Source organism: Pelobates fuscus, chromosome 3 (genome assembly GCF_036172605.1).
Source record: "Pelobates fuscus isolate aPelFus1 chromosome 3, aPelFus1.pri, whole genome shotgun sequence".
Taxonomy (NCBI): domain Eukaryota; kingdom Metazoa; phylum Chordata; class Amphibia; order Anura; family Pelobatidae; genus Pelobates; species Pelobates fuscus.
In genome coordinates, this window is record NC_086319.1 from 426,774,418 (window position 1) to 426,794,536 (window position 20,119).

The 20,119-nt window shown below is 51.4% G+C and overlaps 2 protein-coding genes across 2 annotated transcripts in view; one reads left to right on the forward strand and one right to left on the reverse strand.

Annotated features, from left to right (window-relative positions):
* Positions 1-410: 410 nt before the first annotated feature.
* LOC134601577 (cellular tumor antigen p53-like) lies at positions 411-15,820 on the reverse strand. The gene is made up of 11 exons (XM_063446101.1): positions 15,682-15,820; positions 7,128-7,218; positions 6,517-6,553; positions 6,223-6,399; positions 5,667-5,853; positions 4,111-4,223; positions 3,929-4,038; positions 3,737-3,858; positions 3,315-3,394; positions 3,039-3,121; positions 411-700 (listed from the first exon to the last, which is right to left on the reverse strand). Exons 2-11 carry the CDS (start codon positions 7,196-7,198, stop codon positions 613-615), a joined length of 1,068 nt encoding a protein of 355 aa, XP_063302171.1. The 5' UTR covers positions 7,199-7,218; positions 15,682-15,820; the 3' UTR covers positions 411-612.
* A 110-nt stretch (positions 15,821-15,930) lies between these two features.
* LOC134603667 (monocarboxylate transporter 13-like) overlaps positions 15,931-20,119 on the forward strand; it is a 125,217-nt gene continuing 121,028 nt past the window's right edge. The window contains exon 1 of the mRNA XM_063449850.1: positions 15,931-15,993. The gene's annotated coding sequence lies outside the window, so the exon portion shown is untranslated. The remainder of the gene's footprint in view (positions 15,994-20,119) is intronic.

Genomic DNA, 20,119 nt, shown 5'->3' on the forward strand with positions numbered 1-20,119 from the left:
GTTTCTGCCTTAATTATAAAAAGTGATCATTTCTATTGACATCTGCGCTTGTGTTTTATTTGACCATTCACAAAACAGTTCCAATCAGGGGGTTTTATGGAAAACGTTTCGTAGAGGTACAATGACCTTGGCAGAATGAGTCTCCTGAGCCACGAGAGGAACCACCTGCTCAATGTGTGGAAGCTAACTTGGATTTAATGCAGTTAGGATACCCCCGTCAATGACCACTATCTCCCAACTCTTCATTCCTACTATTGCTTGACCCCATTTACTCCAGACTTTCCGTAGCCAGGCCCAAACACACTATCCCCATCACTTGTACTCCGCACACAGGAAAGCAACACAAACAAAACGTACACAAAAATCAGACTAGATGTGAGGTAAATTTTAATTTTTATTTAAAAAAAAAAAAAAAAAAAATTACAAAATGATGGCAGTGAGTGTAAGGTTGGCAAAGCATGAACAGTATAGCAATAAGAAAGTACATTGTGGTTCCAATATTATATACAGGTTTGGGCCACATCGATATAAAATTCTGTATTCTGTATGTTCTCCCATTTAATACAGTTCCACATAAAACTACAATACAAAAGGTGAAGAGCAAGCCATTGCTCACTCAGAATCAAGCTCGTCTTTCACCATCAGCCGTTTCCCTTTCTTGGGTTTAAAATCTTCGCGGCATTTGCGACATTTCACCACTCTGAAAAAAAAAAAATTAAAAATGGATTTTTGGAATTTTCTAGTAAAGGAAGCACGAGTTCACCAGAGCTTTATGGATAGACAAGATGCTCCATTTATTTTAACACATTGTCACCAGTGTTAGACATTCAGCCACTACAACCCTGGCAACATCCCCTTCAGCCATGCACCACAAGCCCAGTGCCTTCTGCCTCGCCCCTTCACCTACGCCGAGCAAACCTAGTGCCTTCTGCCCTGCCTATTCAACCACACCGAGCCAACAAAGCCCCCCCCCCCCTCCCCACACAAGCCAGTGCCTTCTGCCCCACCCCTTCAACCACACCAAGCAAGCCCAGTGCCTTCTGCCCCACCCCTTCAACCACACCAAGCAAGCCCAGTGCCTTCTGCCCCACCCCTTCAACCACACCAAGCAAGCCCAGTGCCTTCTGCCCCGCCTATTCAACGACACCGAGCCAACAAAGCCCCCCCCCCTTCCCCACACAAGCCAGTGCCTTCTGCCCCACCCCTTCAACCACACCAAGCAAGCCCAGTGCCTTCTGCCTCACCCCTTCAACTATGCCAAGCAAGCCCAGTGCCTTCTGCCCCGCCTATTCAACCACACCGAGAAAACAAAGCCCCCCCCCTTCCCCACACAAGCCCAGTGCCTTCTGCCCCACCCCTTCAACCACACCGAGCAAGCCCAGTGCCTTCTGCCCCACCCCTTCAACCACCCCAAGCAAGCCCAGTGCCTTCTGCCCCACCCCTTCAACCACACCAAGCAAGCCCAGTGCCTTCTGCCCTGCCTATTCAACCACACCGAGCCAACAAAGCCCCCCCCCCTTCCCCACACAAGCCAGTGCCTTCTGCCCCACCCCTTCAACCACACCAAGCAAGCCCAGTGCCTTCTGCCTCACCCCTTCAACTATGCCAAGCAAGCCCAGTGCCTTCTGCCCCGCCTATTCAACCACACCGAGAAAACAAAGCCCCCCCCCTTCCCCACACAAGCCCAGTGCCTTCTGCCCCACCCCTTCAACCACACCGAGCAAGCCCAGTGCCTTCTGCCCCACCCCTTCAACCACACCAAGCAAGCCCAGTGCCTTCTGCCTCACCCCTTCAACCACACCAAGCAAGCCCAGTGCCTTCTGCCCTGCCTATTCAACCACACCGAGCCAACAAAGCCCCCCCCCTTCCCCACACAAGCCAGTGCCTTGTGCCCCACCCCTTTAACCACACCGAGCCAACAAAGCCCCCCCCCCTTCCCCACACAAGCCCAGTGCCTTCTGCCCCACCCCTTCAACCACACCGAGCAAGCCCAGTGCCTTCTGCCCCACCCCTTCAACCACACCGAGCCAACAAAGCCCCCCCCTTCCCCACACAAGCCCAGTGCCTTCTGCCCCCACCCCTTCAACCACACTGAGCCAACAAAGCCCCCCCCTTCCCCACACAAGCCCAGTGCCTTCTGCCCCACCCCTTCAATCACACCGAGCAAGCCCAGCGCCTTCTGCCCCACCCCTTCAACCACACCAAGCAAGCCCAGTGCCTTCTGCCCCCACCCCTTCAACCACACTGAGCCAACAAAGCCCCCCCCCCCTTCCCCACACAAGCCCAGTGCCTTCTGCCCCACCCCTTCAACCACACCAAGCAAGCCCAGTGCCTTCTGCCCCACCCCTTCAACCACACCAAGCAAGCCCAGTGCCTTCTGCCCCCACCCCTTCAACCACACCGAGCCAACAAAGCCCCCCTTCCCCACACAAGCACAGTGCCTTCTGCCCCACCCCTTCAACCACACCGAGCCAGCCCAGTGCCTTCTGCCCCACCCCTTCAACCACACCAAGCCAGCCCAGTGCCTTCTGCCTCACCCCTTCAACTATGCCAAGCAAGCCCAGTGCCTTCTGCCCCGCCTATTCAAACACACCGAGCCAACAAAGCCCCCCCTTCCCCACACAAGCCCAGTGCCTTCTGCCCCACCCAGCAAGCCCAGTGCCTTCTGCCTCACCCCTTCAACCACACCGAGCCAACAAAGCCCCCCCCCCCACACAAGCCCAGTGCCTTCTGCCACGCCCCTTCAACCACACCGAGCCAACAATGCCCCCCCACCTTCCCCACACAAGCCCAGTGCCTTCTGCCCCACCCCTTCAACCACACCGAGCCAACAAAGCCCCCCCCCCCTTCCCCACACAAGCCCAGTGCCTTCTGCCCCACCAAGCAAGCCCAGCGCCTTCTGGCCCGCCCATTCAACCACACCGAGTCCAGAAAGCCTAGTGTCTTCTGCCATGCTGAATCCAGCAAGCCACAGAGACATGGTACATAGCTATACACACATGGTACATAGCTGATGAAAGAGCTTTATATACACTCACAATTTGTGCTGCTCAACCTTATCCTGAGTTTCCATAGCGTCATTAATTTTCTTCAGCATCTCATACCGCTCACGGCCTTTGATCTAAATTAAAGTGGCAATAACATACATATATACACACATACATATACATAAAAATTTGTTTACAGAATAAAGAACATGAAATTCTGGCTCTAATATACTTATTAGAAGTGAGAAGAATAAAAGGAAAAGCTCACTGTATGCACTCCGTGTGCTCAGAGCAAACAGTGACACGAGACACTAACACACAACATACCTGGAGAGTGAATGTCTCCTCCTCTGTAAGAACTCTTTTCTTGGGAAGACCCGAGTCTGATACAGGCGTGCTTGGAATTTCTGGGAAGTACACAAAGGAAGAGGATCAATTCGGTTTGTTGTAGTAGAAGTGCCAGTCACCCCGTACCTCCCGATCACACTCCACCCCGCCAGTCACCACCACACTCCATGTATCTCCACCACACTCAACCCTGTACCGCCATCACACTCCACCCCGCCAGTCACCCCATATCTCCATCACACTCCACCCCGCCAGTCACCACCACACTCCATGTATCTCCACCACACTCCATGTATCTCCACCACACTCAACCCCGCCAGTCACCCCGTACCTCCATCACACTCCATCCCGCCAGTCACCCCGTATCTCCATCACACTCCATCCCGCCAGTCACCCCGTACCTCTCTTTCCAGTGATTTTCAGTCCTCTCTTTTTTAGATAGTTTTCCTCCTCAGACCTACGATCTCTGCCTGGACAGGCGCATACCCGCACTTCAAAACATCGTCGACCCAAAAGAGAACCCCTATAAATAGTGAAACGTCAGCATAAGCTGGAGGAAGAGCAAGTGGGCAAGCAAAAGAAACGGTACTCACTCTCTGGATTCCAGCGTGATTATTGTGAGGATGGGCCGTCGGTTCATGCCTCCCATACAGGAACTGTTACACATATAATTATACAGGACAGTGGTGCACTCTGAGCCAACCTAATGTACAGACAGAGGAATTAGTGAAAAATTTACTTAAACCAACTACAAACACGATTGCCCATGTGTTACCTGAGGCTCCTCGTAAGGCACGTAAACACTGTGACGGCCAGTGTTGGGATCTTCCACATACTGAGCCTGGGAACTACCTTCCACGAGGATCAGGTGACTGCGACGGGCAGAATCTGCATCAAAACATTAAAAAGATCATTATTCAACAAATCTGCAGACAACCCCTACCTTCTTAGGGCCACACTATGCTCAATCCTGATCACTCCAACTGCAGACAGCTAGAAAATCTCTGACCACCGTCTCAAACAAAAAGGAAAAAGGTTTAGCTTTAAAGTAACCCTATAGTGATGGCAGTGACCGCCCTGCAGACCCCCCCCCCCCCCCGCAGTGACAGCCCTGCAGACCCCCCCCCCCCGCAGTGACAGCCCTGCAGACCCCCCCCCCCCGCAGTGACAGCCCTGCAGACCCCCCCCCCCCGCAGTGACAGCCCTGCAGACCCCCCCCCCCGCAGTGACAGCCCTGCAGACCCCCCCCCCCCGCAGTGACAGCCCTGCAGACCCCCCCCCGCAGTGACAGCCCTGCAGACACCCCCCCCCGCAGTGACAGCCCTGCAGACACCCCCCCCGCAGTGACAGCCCTGCAGACACCCCCCCCGCAGTGACAGCCCTGCAGACACCCCCCCCCGCAGTGACAGCCCTGCAGACACCCCCCCCCGCAGTGACAGCCCTGCAGACACCCCCCCCGCAGTGACAGCCCTGCAGACACCCCCCCCCGCAGTGACAGCCCTGCAGACACCCCCCCCCGCAGTGACAGCCCTGCAGACACCCCCCCCCGCAGTGACAGCCCTGCAGACACCCCCCCCGCAGTGACAGCCCTGCAGACACACCCCCCCGCAGTGACAGCCCTGCAGACACACCCCCCCGCAGTGACAGCCCTGCAGACACACCCCCCCGCAGTGACAGCCCTGCAGACACCCCCCCCCGCAGTGACAGCCCTGCAGACACCCCCCCCCAGTGACAGCCCTGCAGACACCCCCCCCCAGTGACAGCCCTGCAGACACCCCCCCCCAGTGACAGCCCTGCAGACACCCCCCCCCCAGTGACAGCCCTGCAGACCCCCCCCCCAGTGACAGCCCTGCAGACCCCCCCCCCAGTGACAGCCCTGCAGACCCCCCCCCCAGTGACAGCCCTGCAGACCCCCCCCCCAGTGACAGCCCTGCAGACCCCCCCCAGTGACAGCCCTGCAGACCATCACTCCCGGCATTCTCTCCAGTGACAGCCCTGCAGACCATCACTCCCGGCATTCTCTCCAGTGACAGCCCTGCAGACCATCACTCCCTGCATTCTCTCCAGTGACAGCCCTGCAGACCATCACTCCCTGCATTCTCTCCAGTGACAGCCCTGCAGACCATCACTCTCCCTCCCTCCTGCCGCTGTACAAGAATGCCCTGCTTCTGTGGGCAATGGGGGAGGGGAAGGATAAATACACCCCCCTAGCTGTACAATGCAATCTGATGAAGTTTAAATATTTCATACATTTCAAAGTTTTTTCCTGGCTTCATTCTGGTTTGTACATTTCTTAAAAAATAATTGATGCCTGTCCCTTAATGTAATTACCGTCTCCCGGCTCGTTAGACCGCTCGTGGTGTGGACATCGTTTGACTACTTCAGCTACATGCTCCGATTTCTTGAAGACAGCAGTGGCGCGAATTATTGCCCCATTGGGTGGGGACTTTGACATCCGAATCAGAACGGGGCACGTCTTCACAGACTGACAAAAAAGCTTGTTCAGATCCTTTGAGTACTGCAAGAAACAAGATCACGTGCTGAGCCCAGGAATATTATTTCAGGACATTCACTACTGTGAGAGCTCTGCAGACCATCACTCCCTAAATACTCTCCCGTGACAGTCCAGCAGACCAATTCCCGGCATTCTCATATTATTGCCCCCCATGCCCCCCGCAGAGCATTGCAGACTATTCAGTTCCTATTTTTTCACTTGGCTGAGCACTCCTGTGGCTTTGTGCTCTCACACATAGGGAGAGGAGAAGGGGGTGCTGCAGCCAGAAGACATGCCCAGACATGTTCCGTGTTAAGAAGGACAGACATGTATCACAGGGACAATAATACAGAAAGTAGGAAAGTAATCAGCTGGACATGAGCTGCTACTCACCGTACAGGTAACCGATTTGGCAGTGCCATTCTCCTGAAACTCGAGCTGCAAACCAAAGGTCCCAGGGTAGTCCTCCGTGGAGGGCACAGCCGACGAAGTAATGGCTATATAAGGGGCATTAATAACCGCCTCGGGTAAAGCAGGCATCGTCTGTGATATGGGGCAGTCCGGATACTCCTACAGAGAGAGAAGACTAAAGTGAAATAAAAGGGCTTACACCAAGGAAACAGGTGGGGGATAAGAGTAATCGGAGACCCTCTAGCAAGTACCCACCCCGGAAAGCCAGTCACTCACCAGTATGGCGCCATAATCAGCACCCTCCAAAGGCAGCCTGAAAGCAGAAGAGAGGCACATCATTACATCTCATACCTTACACAGAGAAACAGCATTCCACCTCCAGCCCTTCCCCTCCGAGAGTCCATCCCACACAAAGCAAGTCCCTTCCCCTGTGTGTCCATCCTGCAGTTACCCTCCCACAGTGTAAGGGACATAAATCCCCATCCCAAACAGAAGCAGTGCTCTACTGGAGGACTCAAAAGGTAGACCCTATTACAGCCTGAGCATCATGTGATTTGTACTTCAGCATCCACTGTTGATCTTTATGTGGAGTGCGTGGAGGGTTGGGGGTGGGGGATAAGATAACAGCTAGCAGTGAAGCACAAGTTGGGGACCCCTGGAGGGGGATGCAGACAGCAGCAGCTATGGTGCATTAACACCTCTACAGGATGGACACAGTAGGGATCGAACAGGCCGCCTCTCCTCCTGCAAATATAGCCGGAAACATCACAGGGTGAGAGGTATTTGTACCCCATGCAGGGTGACAGTAGGCAATAACCTAGGTGAACATAGATACCAGAAAGACAACATCCTCTGTGGGGAGACAGTCAAAAATAAATAAAACTCACAGACTCCACAAATCCTCAAACGTTTCCTGACTCATTGGAGGCTCCATCCCACTATCAGACTGTGGCTCCATCAGGCAAGGTCCTGGGATTACTAACAAGAAAATAGAAAATGGAAGAAATTTGAAGCCAAACTCATTAAAATCATACAGATGCACTTGTTTATACAAACACTTCATGACTGTTCAATGACATAATCCCAGCAACAACAGCACTGTATAAAACCACACACAGACCGATCCCAGAAAGAGAATCCCAGCTACAACAGCACTGTATAAAAACACACACAGACCGATCCCAGAAAGAGAATCCCAGCTACAACAGCACTGTATAAAACCACACACAGACCGATCCCAGAAAGAGAATCCCAGCAACAACAGCACTGTATAAAACCACACACAGACCGATCCCAGAAAGAGAATCCCAGCAACAACAGCACTGTATAAAACCACACACAGACCGATCCCAGAAAGAGAATCCCAGCAACAACAGCACTGTATAAAACCACACACAGACCGATCCCAGAAAGGAGAATCCCAGCTACAACAGCACTGTATAAAACCACACACAGACCGATCCCAGAAAGAGAATCCCAGCTACAACAGCACTGTATAAAAACACACACAGACCGATCCCAGAAAGAGAATCCCAGCTACAACAGCACTGTATAAAACCACACACAGACCGATCCCAGAAAGAGAATCCCAGCAACAACAGCACTGTATAAAACCACACACAGACCGATCCCAGAAAGAGAATCCCAGCTACAACAGCACTGTATAAAACCACACACAGACCGATCCCAGAAAGAGAATCCCAGCAACAACAGCACTGTATAAAACCACACACAGACCGATCCCAGAAAGAGAATCCCAGCTACAACAGCACTGTATAAAACCACACAGACCGATCCCAGAAAGAGAATCCCAGCTACAACAGCACTGTATAAAAACACACACAGACCGATCCCAGCTACAACAGCACTGTATAAAACCACACACAGACCGATCCCAGACAGAGAATCCCAGCTACAACAGCACTGTATAAAACCACACACAGACCGATCCCAGAAAGAGAATCCCAGCTACAACAGCACTGTATAAAACCACACACAGACCGATCCCAGACAGAGAATCCCAGCTACAACAGCACTGTATAAAACCACACACAGACCGATCCCAGAAAGAGAATCCCAGCTACAACAGCACTGTATAAAACCACACACAGACCGATCCCAGACAGAGAATCCCAGCTACAACAGCACTGTATAAAACCACACACAGACCGATCCCAGAAAGAGAATCCCAGCTACAACAGCACTGTGTAAAACCACACACAGACCGATCCCAGAAAGAGAATCTCAGCTACAACAGCACTGTATAAAACCACACACAGACCGATCCCAGAAAGAGAATCCCAGCTACAACAGCACTGTATAAAACCACACACAGACCGATCCCAGACAGAGAATCCCAGCTACAACAGCACTGTGTAAAAACACACACAGAAAGAGAATCCAAGCTACAACAGCACTCAGCACTGTATAAAACCACACAGACTCGCCCCCTCCAAACACTGCGCCCACAGCCACTCGCTCCCTCTCATTGCGCCTATCACACTGTGTGTGTCTCTCTCAGCCAGTCTCTGTGTTACACACTGTGTGTCTCTCTCTCAGCCAGTCTCTGTGTTACACACTGTGTGTCTCTCTCTCAGCCAGTCTCTGTGTTACACACTGTGTGTGTCTCTCTCAGCCAGTCTCTGTGTTACACACTGTGTGTGTCTCTCTCAGCCAGTCTCTGTGTTACACACTGTGTGTCTCTCTCTCAGCCAGTCTCTGTGTTACACACTGTGTGTCTCTCTCTCAGCCAGTCTCTGTGTTACACACTGTGTGTCTCTCTCAGCCAGTCTCTGTGTTACACACTGTGTGTCTCTCTCTCAGCCAGTCTCTGTGTTACACACTGTGTGTCTCTCTCTCAGCCAGTCTCTGTGTTACACACTGTGTGTCTCTCTCTCAGCCAGTCTCTGTGTTACACACTGTGTGTCTCTCTCTCTCAGCCAGTCTCTGTGTTACACACTGTGTGTCTCTCTCTCTCAGCCAGTCTCTGTGTTACACACTGTGTCTCTCTCTCTCTCAGCCAGTCTCTGTGTTACACACTGTGTCTCTCTCTCTCTCAGCCAGTCTCTGTGTTACACACTGTGTCTCTCTCTCTCTCAGCCAGTCTCTGTGTTACACACTGTCTCTCTCTCAGCCAGTCTCTGTGTTACACACTGTGTGTGTCTCTCTCTCAGCCAGTCTCTGTGTTACACACTGTGTGTGTCTCTCTCTCAGCCAGTCTCTGTGTTACACACTGTGTGTGTCTCTCTCTCAGCCAGTCTCTGTGTTACACACTGTGTGTCTCTCTCTCTCAGCCAGTCTCTGTGTTACACACTGTGTGTGTCTCTCTCTCAGCCAGTCTCTGTGTTACACACTGTGTGTGTCTCTCTCTCAGCCAGTCTCTGTGTTACACACTGTGTGTGTCTCTCTCTCAGCCAGTCTCTGTGTTACACACTGTGTGTGTCTCTCTCTCAGCCAGTCTCTGTGTTACACACTGTGTGTGTCTCTCTCTCAGCCAGTCTCTGTGTTACACACTGTGTGTGTCTCTCTCTCTCAGCCAGTCTCTGTGTTACACACTGTGTGTCTCTCTCTCTCAGCCAGTCTCTGTGTTACACACTGTGTGTGTCTCTCTCTCAGCCAGTCTCTGTGTTACACACTGTGTGTGTCTCTCTCTCAGCCAGTCTCTGTGTTACACACTGTGTGTGTGTCTCTCTCTCAGCCAGTCTCTGTGTTACACACTGTGTGTGTCTCTCTCTCAGCCAGTCTCTGTGTTACACACTTTGTGTCTCTCTCAGCCAGTCTCTGTGTTACACACTGTGTGTGTCTCTCTCTCAGCCAGTCTCTGTGTTACACACTGTGTGTGTGTGTGTGTGTCTCTCTCAGCCAGTCTCTGTGTTACACACTGTGTGTGTCTCTCTCTCAGCCAGTCTCTGTGTTACACACTGTGTGTCTCTCTCTCTCAGCCAGTCTCTGTGTTACACACTGTGTGTCTCTCTCTCTCAGCCAGTCTCTGTGTTACACACTGTGTGTGTCTCTCTCTCAGCCAGTCTCTGTGTTACACACTGTGTGTGTCTCTCTCTCAGCCAGTCTCTGTGTTACACACTGTGTGTCTCTCTCTCAGCCAGTCTCTGTGTTACACACTGTGTGTCTCTCTCTCAGCCAGTCTCTGTGTTACACACTGTGTGTCTCTCTCTCAGCCAGTCTCTGTGTTACACACTGTGTGTCTCTCTCTCTCAGCCAGTCTCTGTGTTACACACTGTGTGTCTCTCTCTCTCAGCCAGTCTCTGTGTTACACACTGTGTGTCTCTCTCTCTCAGCCAGTCTCTGTGTTACACACTGTGTGTCTCTCTCTCTCAGCCAGTCTCTGTGTTACACACTGTGTGTCTCTCTCTCTCAGCCAGTCTCTGTGTTACACACTGTGTGTGTCTTTCTCTCAGCCAGTCTCTGTGTTACACACTGTGTGTCTCTCTCTCAGCCAGTCTCTGTGTTACACACTGTGTGTCTCTCTCTCAGCCAGTCTCTGTGTTACACACTGTGTGTCTCTCTCTCAGCCAGTCTCTGTGTTACACACTGTGTGTCTCTCTCTCAGCCAGTCTCTGTGTTACACACTGTGTGTCTCTCTCTCAGCCAGTCTCTGTGTTACACACTGTGTGTCTCTCTCTCAGCCAGTCTCTGTGTTACACACTGTGTGTGTCTCTCTCTCAGCCAGTCTCTGTGTTACACACTGTGTGTGTCTTTCTCTCAGCCAGTCTCTGTGTTACACACTGTGTGTCTCTCTCTCAGCCAGTCTCTGTGTTACACACTGTGTGTCTCTCTCTCAGCCAGTCTCTGTGTTACACACTGTGTGTCTCTCTCTCTCTCAGCCAGTCTCTGTGTTACACACTGTGTGTCTCTCTCTCTCTCAGCCAGTCTCTGTGTTACACACTGTGTGTCTCTCTCTCTCTCAGCCAGTCTCTGTGTTACACACTGTGTGTCTCTCTCTCTCTCAGCCAGTCTCTGTGTTACACACTGTGTGTCTCTCTCTCAGCCAGTCTCTGTGTTACACACTGTGTGTCTCTCTCTCAGCCAGTCTCTGTGTTACACACTGTGTGTCTCTCTCTCAGCCAGTCTCTGTGTTACACACTGTGTGTGTGTCTCTCTCAGCCAGTCTCTGTGTTACACACTGTGTGTGTGTCTCTCTCAGCCAGTCTCTGTGTTACACACTGTGTGTGTCTCTCTCTCAGCCAGTCTCTGTGTTACACACTGTGTGTCTCTCTCTCAGCCAGTCTCTGTGTTACACACTGTGTGTCTCTCTCTCAGCCAGTCTCTGTGTTACACACTGTGTGTGTCTCTCTCTCAGCCAGTCTCTGTGTTACACACTGTGTGTGTCTCTCTCTCAGCCAGTCTCTGTGTTACACACTGTGTGTCTCTCTCTCAGCCAGTCTCTGTGTTACACACTGTGTGTCTCTCTCTCAGCCAGTCTCTGTGTTACACACTGTGTGTGTCTCTCAGCCAGTCTCTGTGTTACACACTGTGTGTGTCTCTCAGCCAGTCTCTGTGTTACACACTGTGTGTGTCTCTCAGCCAGTCTCTGTGTTACACACTGTGTGTGTCTCTCAGCCAGTCTCTGTGTTACACACTGTGTGTCTCTCTCTCAGCCAGTCTCTGTGTTACACACTGTGTGTCTCTCTCTCTCAGCCAGTCTCTGTGTTACACACTGTGTGTCTCTCTCTCAGCCAGTCTCTGTGTTACACACTGTGTGTCTCTCTCTCAGCCAGTCTCTGTGTTACACACTGTGTGTCTCTCTCTCAGCCAGTCTCTGTGTTACACACTGTGTGTGTCTCTCTCTCAGCCAGTCTCTGTGTTACACACTGTGTGTCTCTCTCTCTCAGCCAGTCTCTGTGTTACACACTGTGTGTGTCTCTCTCAGCCAGTCTCTGTGTTACACACTGTGTGTCTCTCAGCCAGTCTCTGTGTTACACACTGTGTGTGTCTCTCAGCCAGTCTCTGTGTTACACACTGTGTGTGTCTCTCAGCCAGTCTCTGTGTTACACACTGTGTGTGTCTCTCAGCCAGTCTCTGTGTTACACACTGTGTGTGTCTCTCTCTCAGCCAGTCTCTGTGTTACACACTGTGTGTGTCTCTCAGCCAGTCTCTGTGTTACACACTGTGTGTCTCTCTCTCAGCCAGTCTCTGTGTTACACACTGTGTGTCTCTCTCTCAGCCAGTCTCTGTGTTACACACTGTGTGTGTCTCTCAGCCAGTCTCTGTGTTACACACTGTGTGTGTCTCTCAGCCAGTCTCTGTGTTACACACTGTGTGTGTCTCTCAGCCAGTCTCTGTGTTACACACTGTGTGTGTCTCTCAGCCAGTCTCTGTGTTACACACTGTGTGTCTCTCTCTCAGCCAGTCTCTGTGTTACACACTGTGTGTCTCTCTCTCTCAGCCAGTCTCTGTGTTACACACTGTGTGTCTCTCTCTCAGCCAGTCTCTGTGTTACACACTGTGTGTCTCTCTCTCAGCCAGTCTCTGTGTTACACACTGTGTGTCTCTCTCTCAGCCAGTCTCTGTGTTACACACTGTGTGTGTCTCTCTCTCAGCCAGTCTCTGTGTTACACACTGTGTGTCTCTCTCTCTCAGCCAGTCTCTGTGTTACACACTGTGTGTGTCTCTCTCAGCCAGTCTCTGTGTTACACACTGTGTGTCTCTCAGCCAGTCTCTGTGTTACACACTGTGTGTGTCTCTCAGCCAGTCTCTGTGTTACACACTGTGTGTGTCTCTCAGCCAGTCTCTGTGTTACACACTGTGTGTGTCTCTCTCTCAGCCAGTCTCTGTGTTACACACTGTGTGTCTCTCTCTCTCAGCCAGTCTCTGTGTTACACACTGTGTGTCTCTCTCTCTCAGCCAGTCTCTGTGTTACACACTGTGTGTGTCTCTCTCAGCCAGTCTCTGTGTTACACACTGTGTGTGTCTCTCAGCCAGTCTCTGTGTTACACACTGTGTGTGTCTCTCTCTCAGCCAGTCTCTGTGTTACACACTGTGTGTGTCTCTCTCTCAGCCAGTCTCTGTGTTACACACTGTGTGTCTCTCTCTCTCAGCCAGTCTCTGTGTTACACACTGTGTGTGTCTCTCTCTCAGCCAGTCTCTGTGTTACACACTGTGTGTGTCTCTCTCTCAGCCAGTCTCTGTGTTACACACTGTGTGTGTCTCTCTCTCAGCCAGTCTCTGTGTTACACACTGTGTGTGTCTCTCTCTCAGCCAGTCTCTGTGTTACACACTGTGTGTGTCTCTCTCTCAGCCAGTCTCTGTGTTACACACTGTGTGTGTCTCTCTCTCAGCCAGTCTCTGTGTTACACACTGTGTCTCTCTCTCAGCCAGTCTCTGTGTTACACACTGTGTGTGTCTCTCTCTCAGCCAGTCTCTGTGTTACACACTGTGTGTGTCTCTCTCTCAGCCAGTCTCTGTGTTACACACTGTGTGTGTCTCTCTCTCAGCCAGTCTCTGTGTTACACACTGTGTGTCTCTCTCTCTCAGCCAGTCTCTGTGTTACACACTGTGTGTGTCTCTCTCAGCCAGTCTCTGTGTTACACACTGTGTGTGTCTCTCTCTCAGCCAGTCTCTGTGTTACACACTGTGTGTCTCTCTCTCTCAGCCAGTCTCTGTGTTACACACTGTGTGTGTCTCTCTCAGCCAGTCTCTGTGTTACACACTGTGTCTCTCTCTCAGCCAGTCTCTGTGTTACACACTGTGTGTGTCTCTCTCAGCCAGTCTCTGTGTTACACACTGTGTGTCTCTCTCTCAGCCAGTCTCTGTGTTACACACTGTGTGTCTCTCTCTCTCAGCCAGTCTCTGTGTTACACACTGTGTGTGTCTCTCTCAGCCAGTCTCTGTGTTACACACTGTGTGTCTCTCTCTCTCAGCCAGTCTCTGTGTTACACACTGTGTGTGTCTCTCTCAGCCAGTCTCTGTGTTACACACTGTGTGTGTCTCTCTCTCAGCCAGTCTCTGTGTTACACACTGTGTGTCTCTCTCTCTCAGCCAGTCTCTGTGTTACACACTGTGTGTGTCTCTCTCAGCCAGTCTCTGTGTTACACACTGTGTGTGTCTCTCTCTCAGCCAGTCTCTGTGTTACACACTGTGTCTCTCTCTCAGCCAGTCTCTGTGTTACACACTGTGTGTCTCTCTCTCAGCCAGTCTCTGTGTTACACACTGTGTGTGTCTCTCTCAGCCAGTCTCTGTGTTACACACTGTGTGTCTCTCTCTCAGCCAGTCTCTGTGTTACACACTGTGTCTCTCTCTCTCTCAGCCAGTCTCTGTGTTACACACTGTGTGTCTCTCTCTCAGCCAGTCTCTGTGTTACACACTGTGTGTGTGTCTCTCAGCCAGTCTCTGTGTTACACACTGTGTGTGTCTCTCAGCCAGTCTCTGTGTTACACACTGTGTGTGTCTCTCAGCCAGTCTCTGTGTTACACACTGTGTGTCTCTCTCTCAGCCAGTCTCTGTGTTACACACTGTGTGTCTCTCTCTCTCAGCCAGTCTCTGTGTTACACACTGTGTGTCTCTCTCAGCCAGTCTCTGTGTTACACACTGTGTGTGTGTCTCTCAGCCAGTCTCTGTGTTACACACTGTGTGTCTCTCTCTCAGCCAGTCTCTGTGTTACACACTGTGTGTCTCTCTCTCTCAGCCAGTCTCTGTGTTACACACTGTGTGTCTCTCTCTCAGCCAGTCTCTGTGTTACACACTGTGTGTCTCTCTCTCTCAGCCAGTCTCTGTGTTACACACTGTGTGTGTCTCTCTCTCTCAGCCAGTCTCTGTGTTACACACTGTGTGTGTCTCTCTCAGCCAGTCTCTGTGTTACACACTGTGTGTCTCTCTCTCAGCCAGTCTCTGTGTTACACACTGTGTGTGTCTCTCTCAGCCAGTCTCTGTGTTACACACTGTGTGTCTCTCTCTCAGCCAGTCTCTGTGTTACACACTGTGTGTCTCTCTCTCAGCCAGTCTCTGTGTTACACACTGTGTGTGTCTCTCTCTCAGCCAGTCTCTGTGTTACACACTGTGTGTCTCTCTCTCTCAGCCAGTCTCTGTGTTACACACTGTGTGTCTCTCTCTCTCAGCCAGTCTCTGTGTTACACACTGTGTGTGTCTCTCTCTCAGCCAGTCTCTGTGTTACACACTGTGTGTGTCTCTCTCTCAGCCAGTCTCTGTGTTACACACTGTGTGTGTCTCTCTCTCAGCCAGTCTCTGTGTTACACACTGTGTGTCTCTCTCTCAGCCAGTCTCTGTGTTACACACTGTGTGTGTCTCTCTCAGCCAGTCTCTGTGTTACACACTGTGTGTGTCTCTCTCAGCCAGTCTCTGTGTTACACACTGTGTGTCTCTCTCTCTCTCTCTCTCTCTCTCTCTCTCTCTCTCTCTCTCTCTCTCTGTCGGGGTCTGTCGGTCTCTGTCGGTCTCTGTCGGGGGGCAGATCGCGATATGACTCACCCGCTGTCGCGATATGTCGGAGAATCTCAGTAAATCCGCTCTCAGTCTCCGCGTGTTGGGGAATCCCCGGCTCCCGAGAGACACCGCGCGTCACCACGCCCCTTCTCACAGTGAGGCTCTTCCAGGTTCACCGTGGAACGCAAACATGGCGGCCGAGGAGCGTGATTGGATGGAATGTTCTGACGTCATTGATATATTTGCCACCTGCTGCGGTACCGCCCCCTAAACAGGAAATAATGTGAGCAATGGGCGGGGCCGGTATATTAGCCCCTCCCACTACGAATGTGATTGGCTGGAGTTTGGCACCTGATGGTAAGTGTCCCTAATACAGAGACAGTGTGTAATACAGAGACACCCAGTGTGTAATACAGAGACAGTGTGTAATACAGAGACAGTGTGTAATACAGAGACACCCAGTGTGTAATACAGAGACACACAGTGTGTAATACAGAGACAGTGTGTAATACAGAGACAGTGTGTAATACAGAGACAGTGTGTAATACAGAGACACACAGTGTGTAATACAGAGAGTGTGTAATACAGAGACAGTGTGTAATACAGAGACACAGAGTGTGTAATACAGAGACAGTGTGTAATACAGAGACAGTGTGTAATACAGAGACAGTGTGTAATACAGAGACACCCAGTGTGTAATACAGAGACAGTGTGTAATACAGAGACAGTGTGTAATACAGAGACACACAGTGTGTAATACAGAGACACACAGTGTGTAATACAGAGACACACAGTGTGTAATACAGAGACAGTGTGTAATACAGAGACAGTGTGTAATACAGAGACAGTGTGTAATACAGAGACACACAGTGTGTAATACAGAGACAGTGTGTAATACAGAGACAGTGTGTAATACAGAGACAGTGTGTAATACAGAGACACACAGTGTGTAATACAGAGACAGTGTGTAATACAGAGACACCCAGTGTGTAATACAGAGACAGTGTGTAATACAGAGACACCCAGTGTGTAATACAGAGACAGTGTGTAATACAGAGACACACAGTGTGTAATACAGAGACACCCAGTGTGTAATACAGAGACAGTGTGTAATACAGAGACACCCAGTGTGTAATACAGAGACAGTGTGTAATACAGAGACACACAGTGTGTAATACAGAGACAGTGTGTAATACAGAGACAGTGTGTAATACAGAGACAGTGTGTAATACAGAGACACACAGTGTGTAATACAGAGACAGTGTGTGTAACGGTATACGGTATAACCGTCCACGACATCCGTTGGTATCTTCAGGAAATCCACAGTCAGAGTAGAAAGCAAGGCAATATTCCCAATCCTCCCAATAACCGGACGAAACACAGTTTGGGAGTCAACTAACTCGGTTTATTCACAAGCAGCGTATTTATACAGTTCCCCATGCAAGGGGTTTCCACACAGATCATCCAGGGGATTTCTCCCAACATGCATTGTGACTTTCCCAACAGGCATTGCGACACGAGAGGGATACTCCCACTAAAATGGACGATTAAGTGGATTATCCCCTCGTGTAGCAAAACCGACAATTGACTCTAAAATCCATAATTCACATAATATTCGGTACTTTGGAATAATCGAACGTTCGGTAGATAGCTGGGGTCGGAGCGCACACTTTGTGAGAATACCGCTCTGATCCCAGCTGAATTGACCGAACGCCGCACATAATACATTTAAACATGAAAGTTGGTTTAAAAGTACCGAATAAATACGGGACATATAATGTACCGAACGCGGAACTCCCGAACGCTCTGGAAACCCAGCGGGGCTCGGATCATCGAGTAGCCGTTTTCAAGTCCAGGCTCTCGACGACCGAACACCGCTGCAGAGACAAAGGATCCAAGATGGCCGACCGCCGCATGGTCGGTATTGGATCGACGGCCACCTAGGAGAGCCCTTAATTACCGATTGCAACAATGTTGCAATCGGTTACTTGGTACCACACGACTTGGGAGTGTGTGGTCGACCTGGGGAGCCCGTATTCGTACGGCGAATGGCCAGGATAGCCGTGTTTTCGTCGTATGAATGCTGGTACGCTGGCAGCGTACGGCTGCCAGCGTGCGAACGGCCATAGCACAATACATACACATTTAACGGAACACATCATACAGTCAGCCTACGGACAACCTATACTGCATATAGTCCAGAAGTGGCTAGATTTGCCACAATGCTCCCCCAGAACCAAGCCGGCATACACAGTCTGATCCCAACGGATCGGCTTGGGGATGTCCGGGAGAGTACTCACAGATCACTTTTCGAGTTCAGTCTGTCTGGATAACCCGTCAGCGTTACCGTTTTGTTTTCCGGGCCGATAGTGAATGGTAAAGTCAAAGGGCTGCAGCGCCAAACTCCAGCGCAGCAGCCGGGCATTGTCCCCAGATACACGGTTCAGCCACACCAACGGGTTGTGATCTGTGAGTAAGGAAAAAGGTTGTCCGTACAAATATGGCTGTAACTTTTTGAGGGCCCACACCACGGCCAGGCATTCTTTCTCGATGGCAGCGTAGCTCACTTCACGCGGTAGTAACTTGCGGCTTAGGTAAGCTACGGGGTGTTCTCCGCCATCGGCTCCCACTTGGCTCAGTACTGCTCCCAATCCAAACATTGAAGCGTCTGTGTGAACAAGAAATCTTTTAGTTGGATCAGGAGCAGTCAACACAGGAGCATTAGTTAGAGCCGTTTTGAGTTGCTGGAATGCCTGCTCACACTCTGGGGCCCAGACAACCTGTCGGGGAAGGTTCTTTTTAGTCAAGTCCGTCAGGGGTTTGGCCAGGGTGCTATAGTCTGGAACAAACTTCCGGTAGTAGCCGGCCGTCCCTAAAAACGCCAGCACCTGAGTCTTAGTCCTGGGGGTAGGCCACTTTGCTACGGCCTCAATCTTGGCTGGCTCGGGTCTCTGCTGCCCACACCCTACTCGGTGTCCCAGATACTGCACCTCAGCCATACCTATGTGGCACTTGCTAGGCTTTAACGTTAACCCAGCCTCCCCAATACGATCTAGGATCGCCCCTATGTGGTGTAGGTGATCCTCCCAGGTCTGGCTAAAGATGGCTATGTCATCTAGATAGGCACAGGCATACTCTTGGAACCCGTCCAGTAGCCGATCTACCATCCGCTGAAAGGTAGCCGGAGCGTTTTTCATTCCGAAGGGCATGACCTTGAAATGGTACAGGCCAAACGGAGTGACAAACGCCGACTTGGGGACGGCGTCATCGGCTAGTGGAATTTGCCAGTATCCCTTACACAAATCAATGGTAGTGAGATACTGGCCCCGTGCCATCTTATCTAACAGCTCGTCTATCCGGGGCATCGGGTAGGCATCAGACACCGTTTTGTCATTTAGCCTCCGGTAGTCGACACAGAACCGAGTGGTGCCATCCTTTTTCGGTACTAGGACTACCGGCGATGCCCAGGGGCTATCGGAGGGTTCGATAACCCCTAGCTGTAACATCTCATCTAGCTCGGCTTTCATATGGGTACGGACGGATTCCGGAACCCTATATGGAGCCTGTCTCATAGGTAGCTGTCCCAGGGTGTCTACTCGGTGAGTGGCTAGCGGAGTGTAACCAGGTAAATTGGAGAAGGTAGCCCCTTTGGCTTCGATCAGCGCTTGTACCTGGGCACGCTCATGGGCGCTTAGCCGCTCCCCCAGCTGAACTCCCTGGGAGGGCTCTATCGGTGCCTCGGGTTCTAGTAGGTCAGGTAAGGGTAGGTTCTCCTGATCCTCTAAGGAGGAGGCGCAGATGGCCGTCACATCCTCGATCCTCTCATGATAGGGTTTGAGCAGGTTCACGTGGAGCATGCGTCTCTTCCCTACCCCTGAGCAGGGGCCGATCACATAGGTAGTGTCGCATCGCTGCTCCACTACCTGGTATGGGCCTTGCCAGATGGCCTGCAGCTTGTCTGTGCGGACAGGTTTTAAAATTAAAACCTTCTGTCCCACCTGAAAGCTGCGGTCTCGGGCTCCTCTATCGTACCAGCGTCGCTGTCGTTGCTGGGCCGCCTGGAGGTTGGTGTGTACAGCCTGAGTGAGCGCCTCCAGACGGTCCCTGAATTCCAGGACGTATGATATGATAGGGGTCTCGTTGGTAGTACTCTCTCCCTCCCAATGTTCCCTAATTAAGTTCAAGGGTCCCCGCACCCTCCTCCCAAATAGTAATTCAAACGGGGAGAATCCGGTCGACTCCTGGGGAACCTCTCTATAAGCAAAGAGTAGGTGAGGTAGAAACCTCTCCCAGTCTTTGTGGGTCTCCCCGAACGTCCGAAGCATCTGCTTCAGTGTCCCGTTGAACCTCTCACATAACCCATTGGACTGGGGGTGGTAGGCGGAATTAACTATTGGCTTAATGCCACATACCTTCCACATATGTTGAGTAACTTCGGCCGTAAACTGGGTACCTCGGTCCGAGATTATCTCTTGGGGGAACC

Excerpts from the sequence above, each read along its gene's own strand:
- LOC134601577 (XM_063446101.1), bottom strand. The coding sequence starts at position 7,198 with ATGGAGCCACAGTCTGATAGTGGGATGGAGCCTCCAATGAGTCAGGAA. Across the intron at positions 6,554-7,127 it reads TTTGAGGATTTGTGGAGTCT|GCTGCCTTTGGAGGGTGCTG; the intron begins GTGAGTTTTATT and ends TTCTGCTTTCAG. Across the intron at positions 4,039-4,110 it reads TGCCTTACGAGGAGCCTCAG|GTTGGCTCAGAGTGCACCAC; the intron begins GTAACACATGGG and ends TCTGTACATTAG.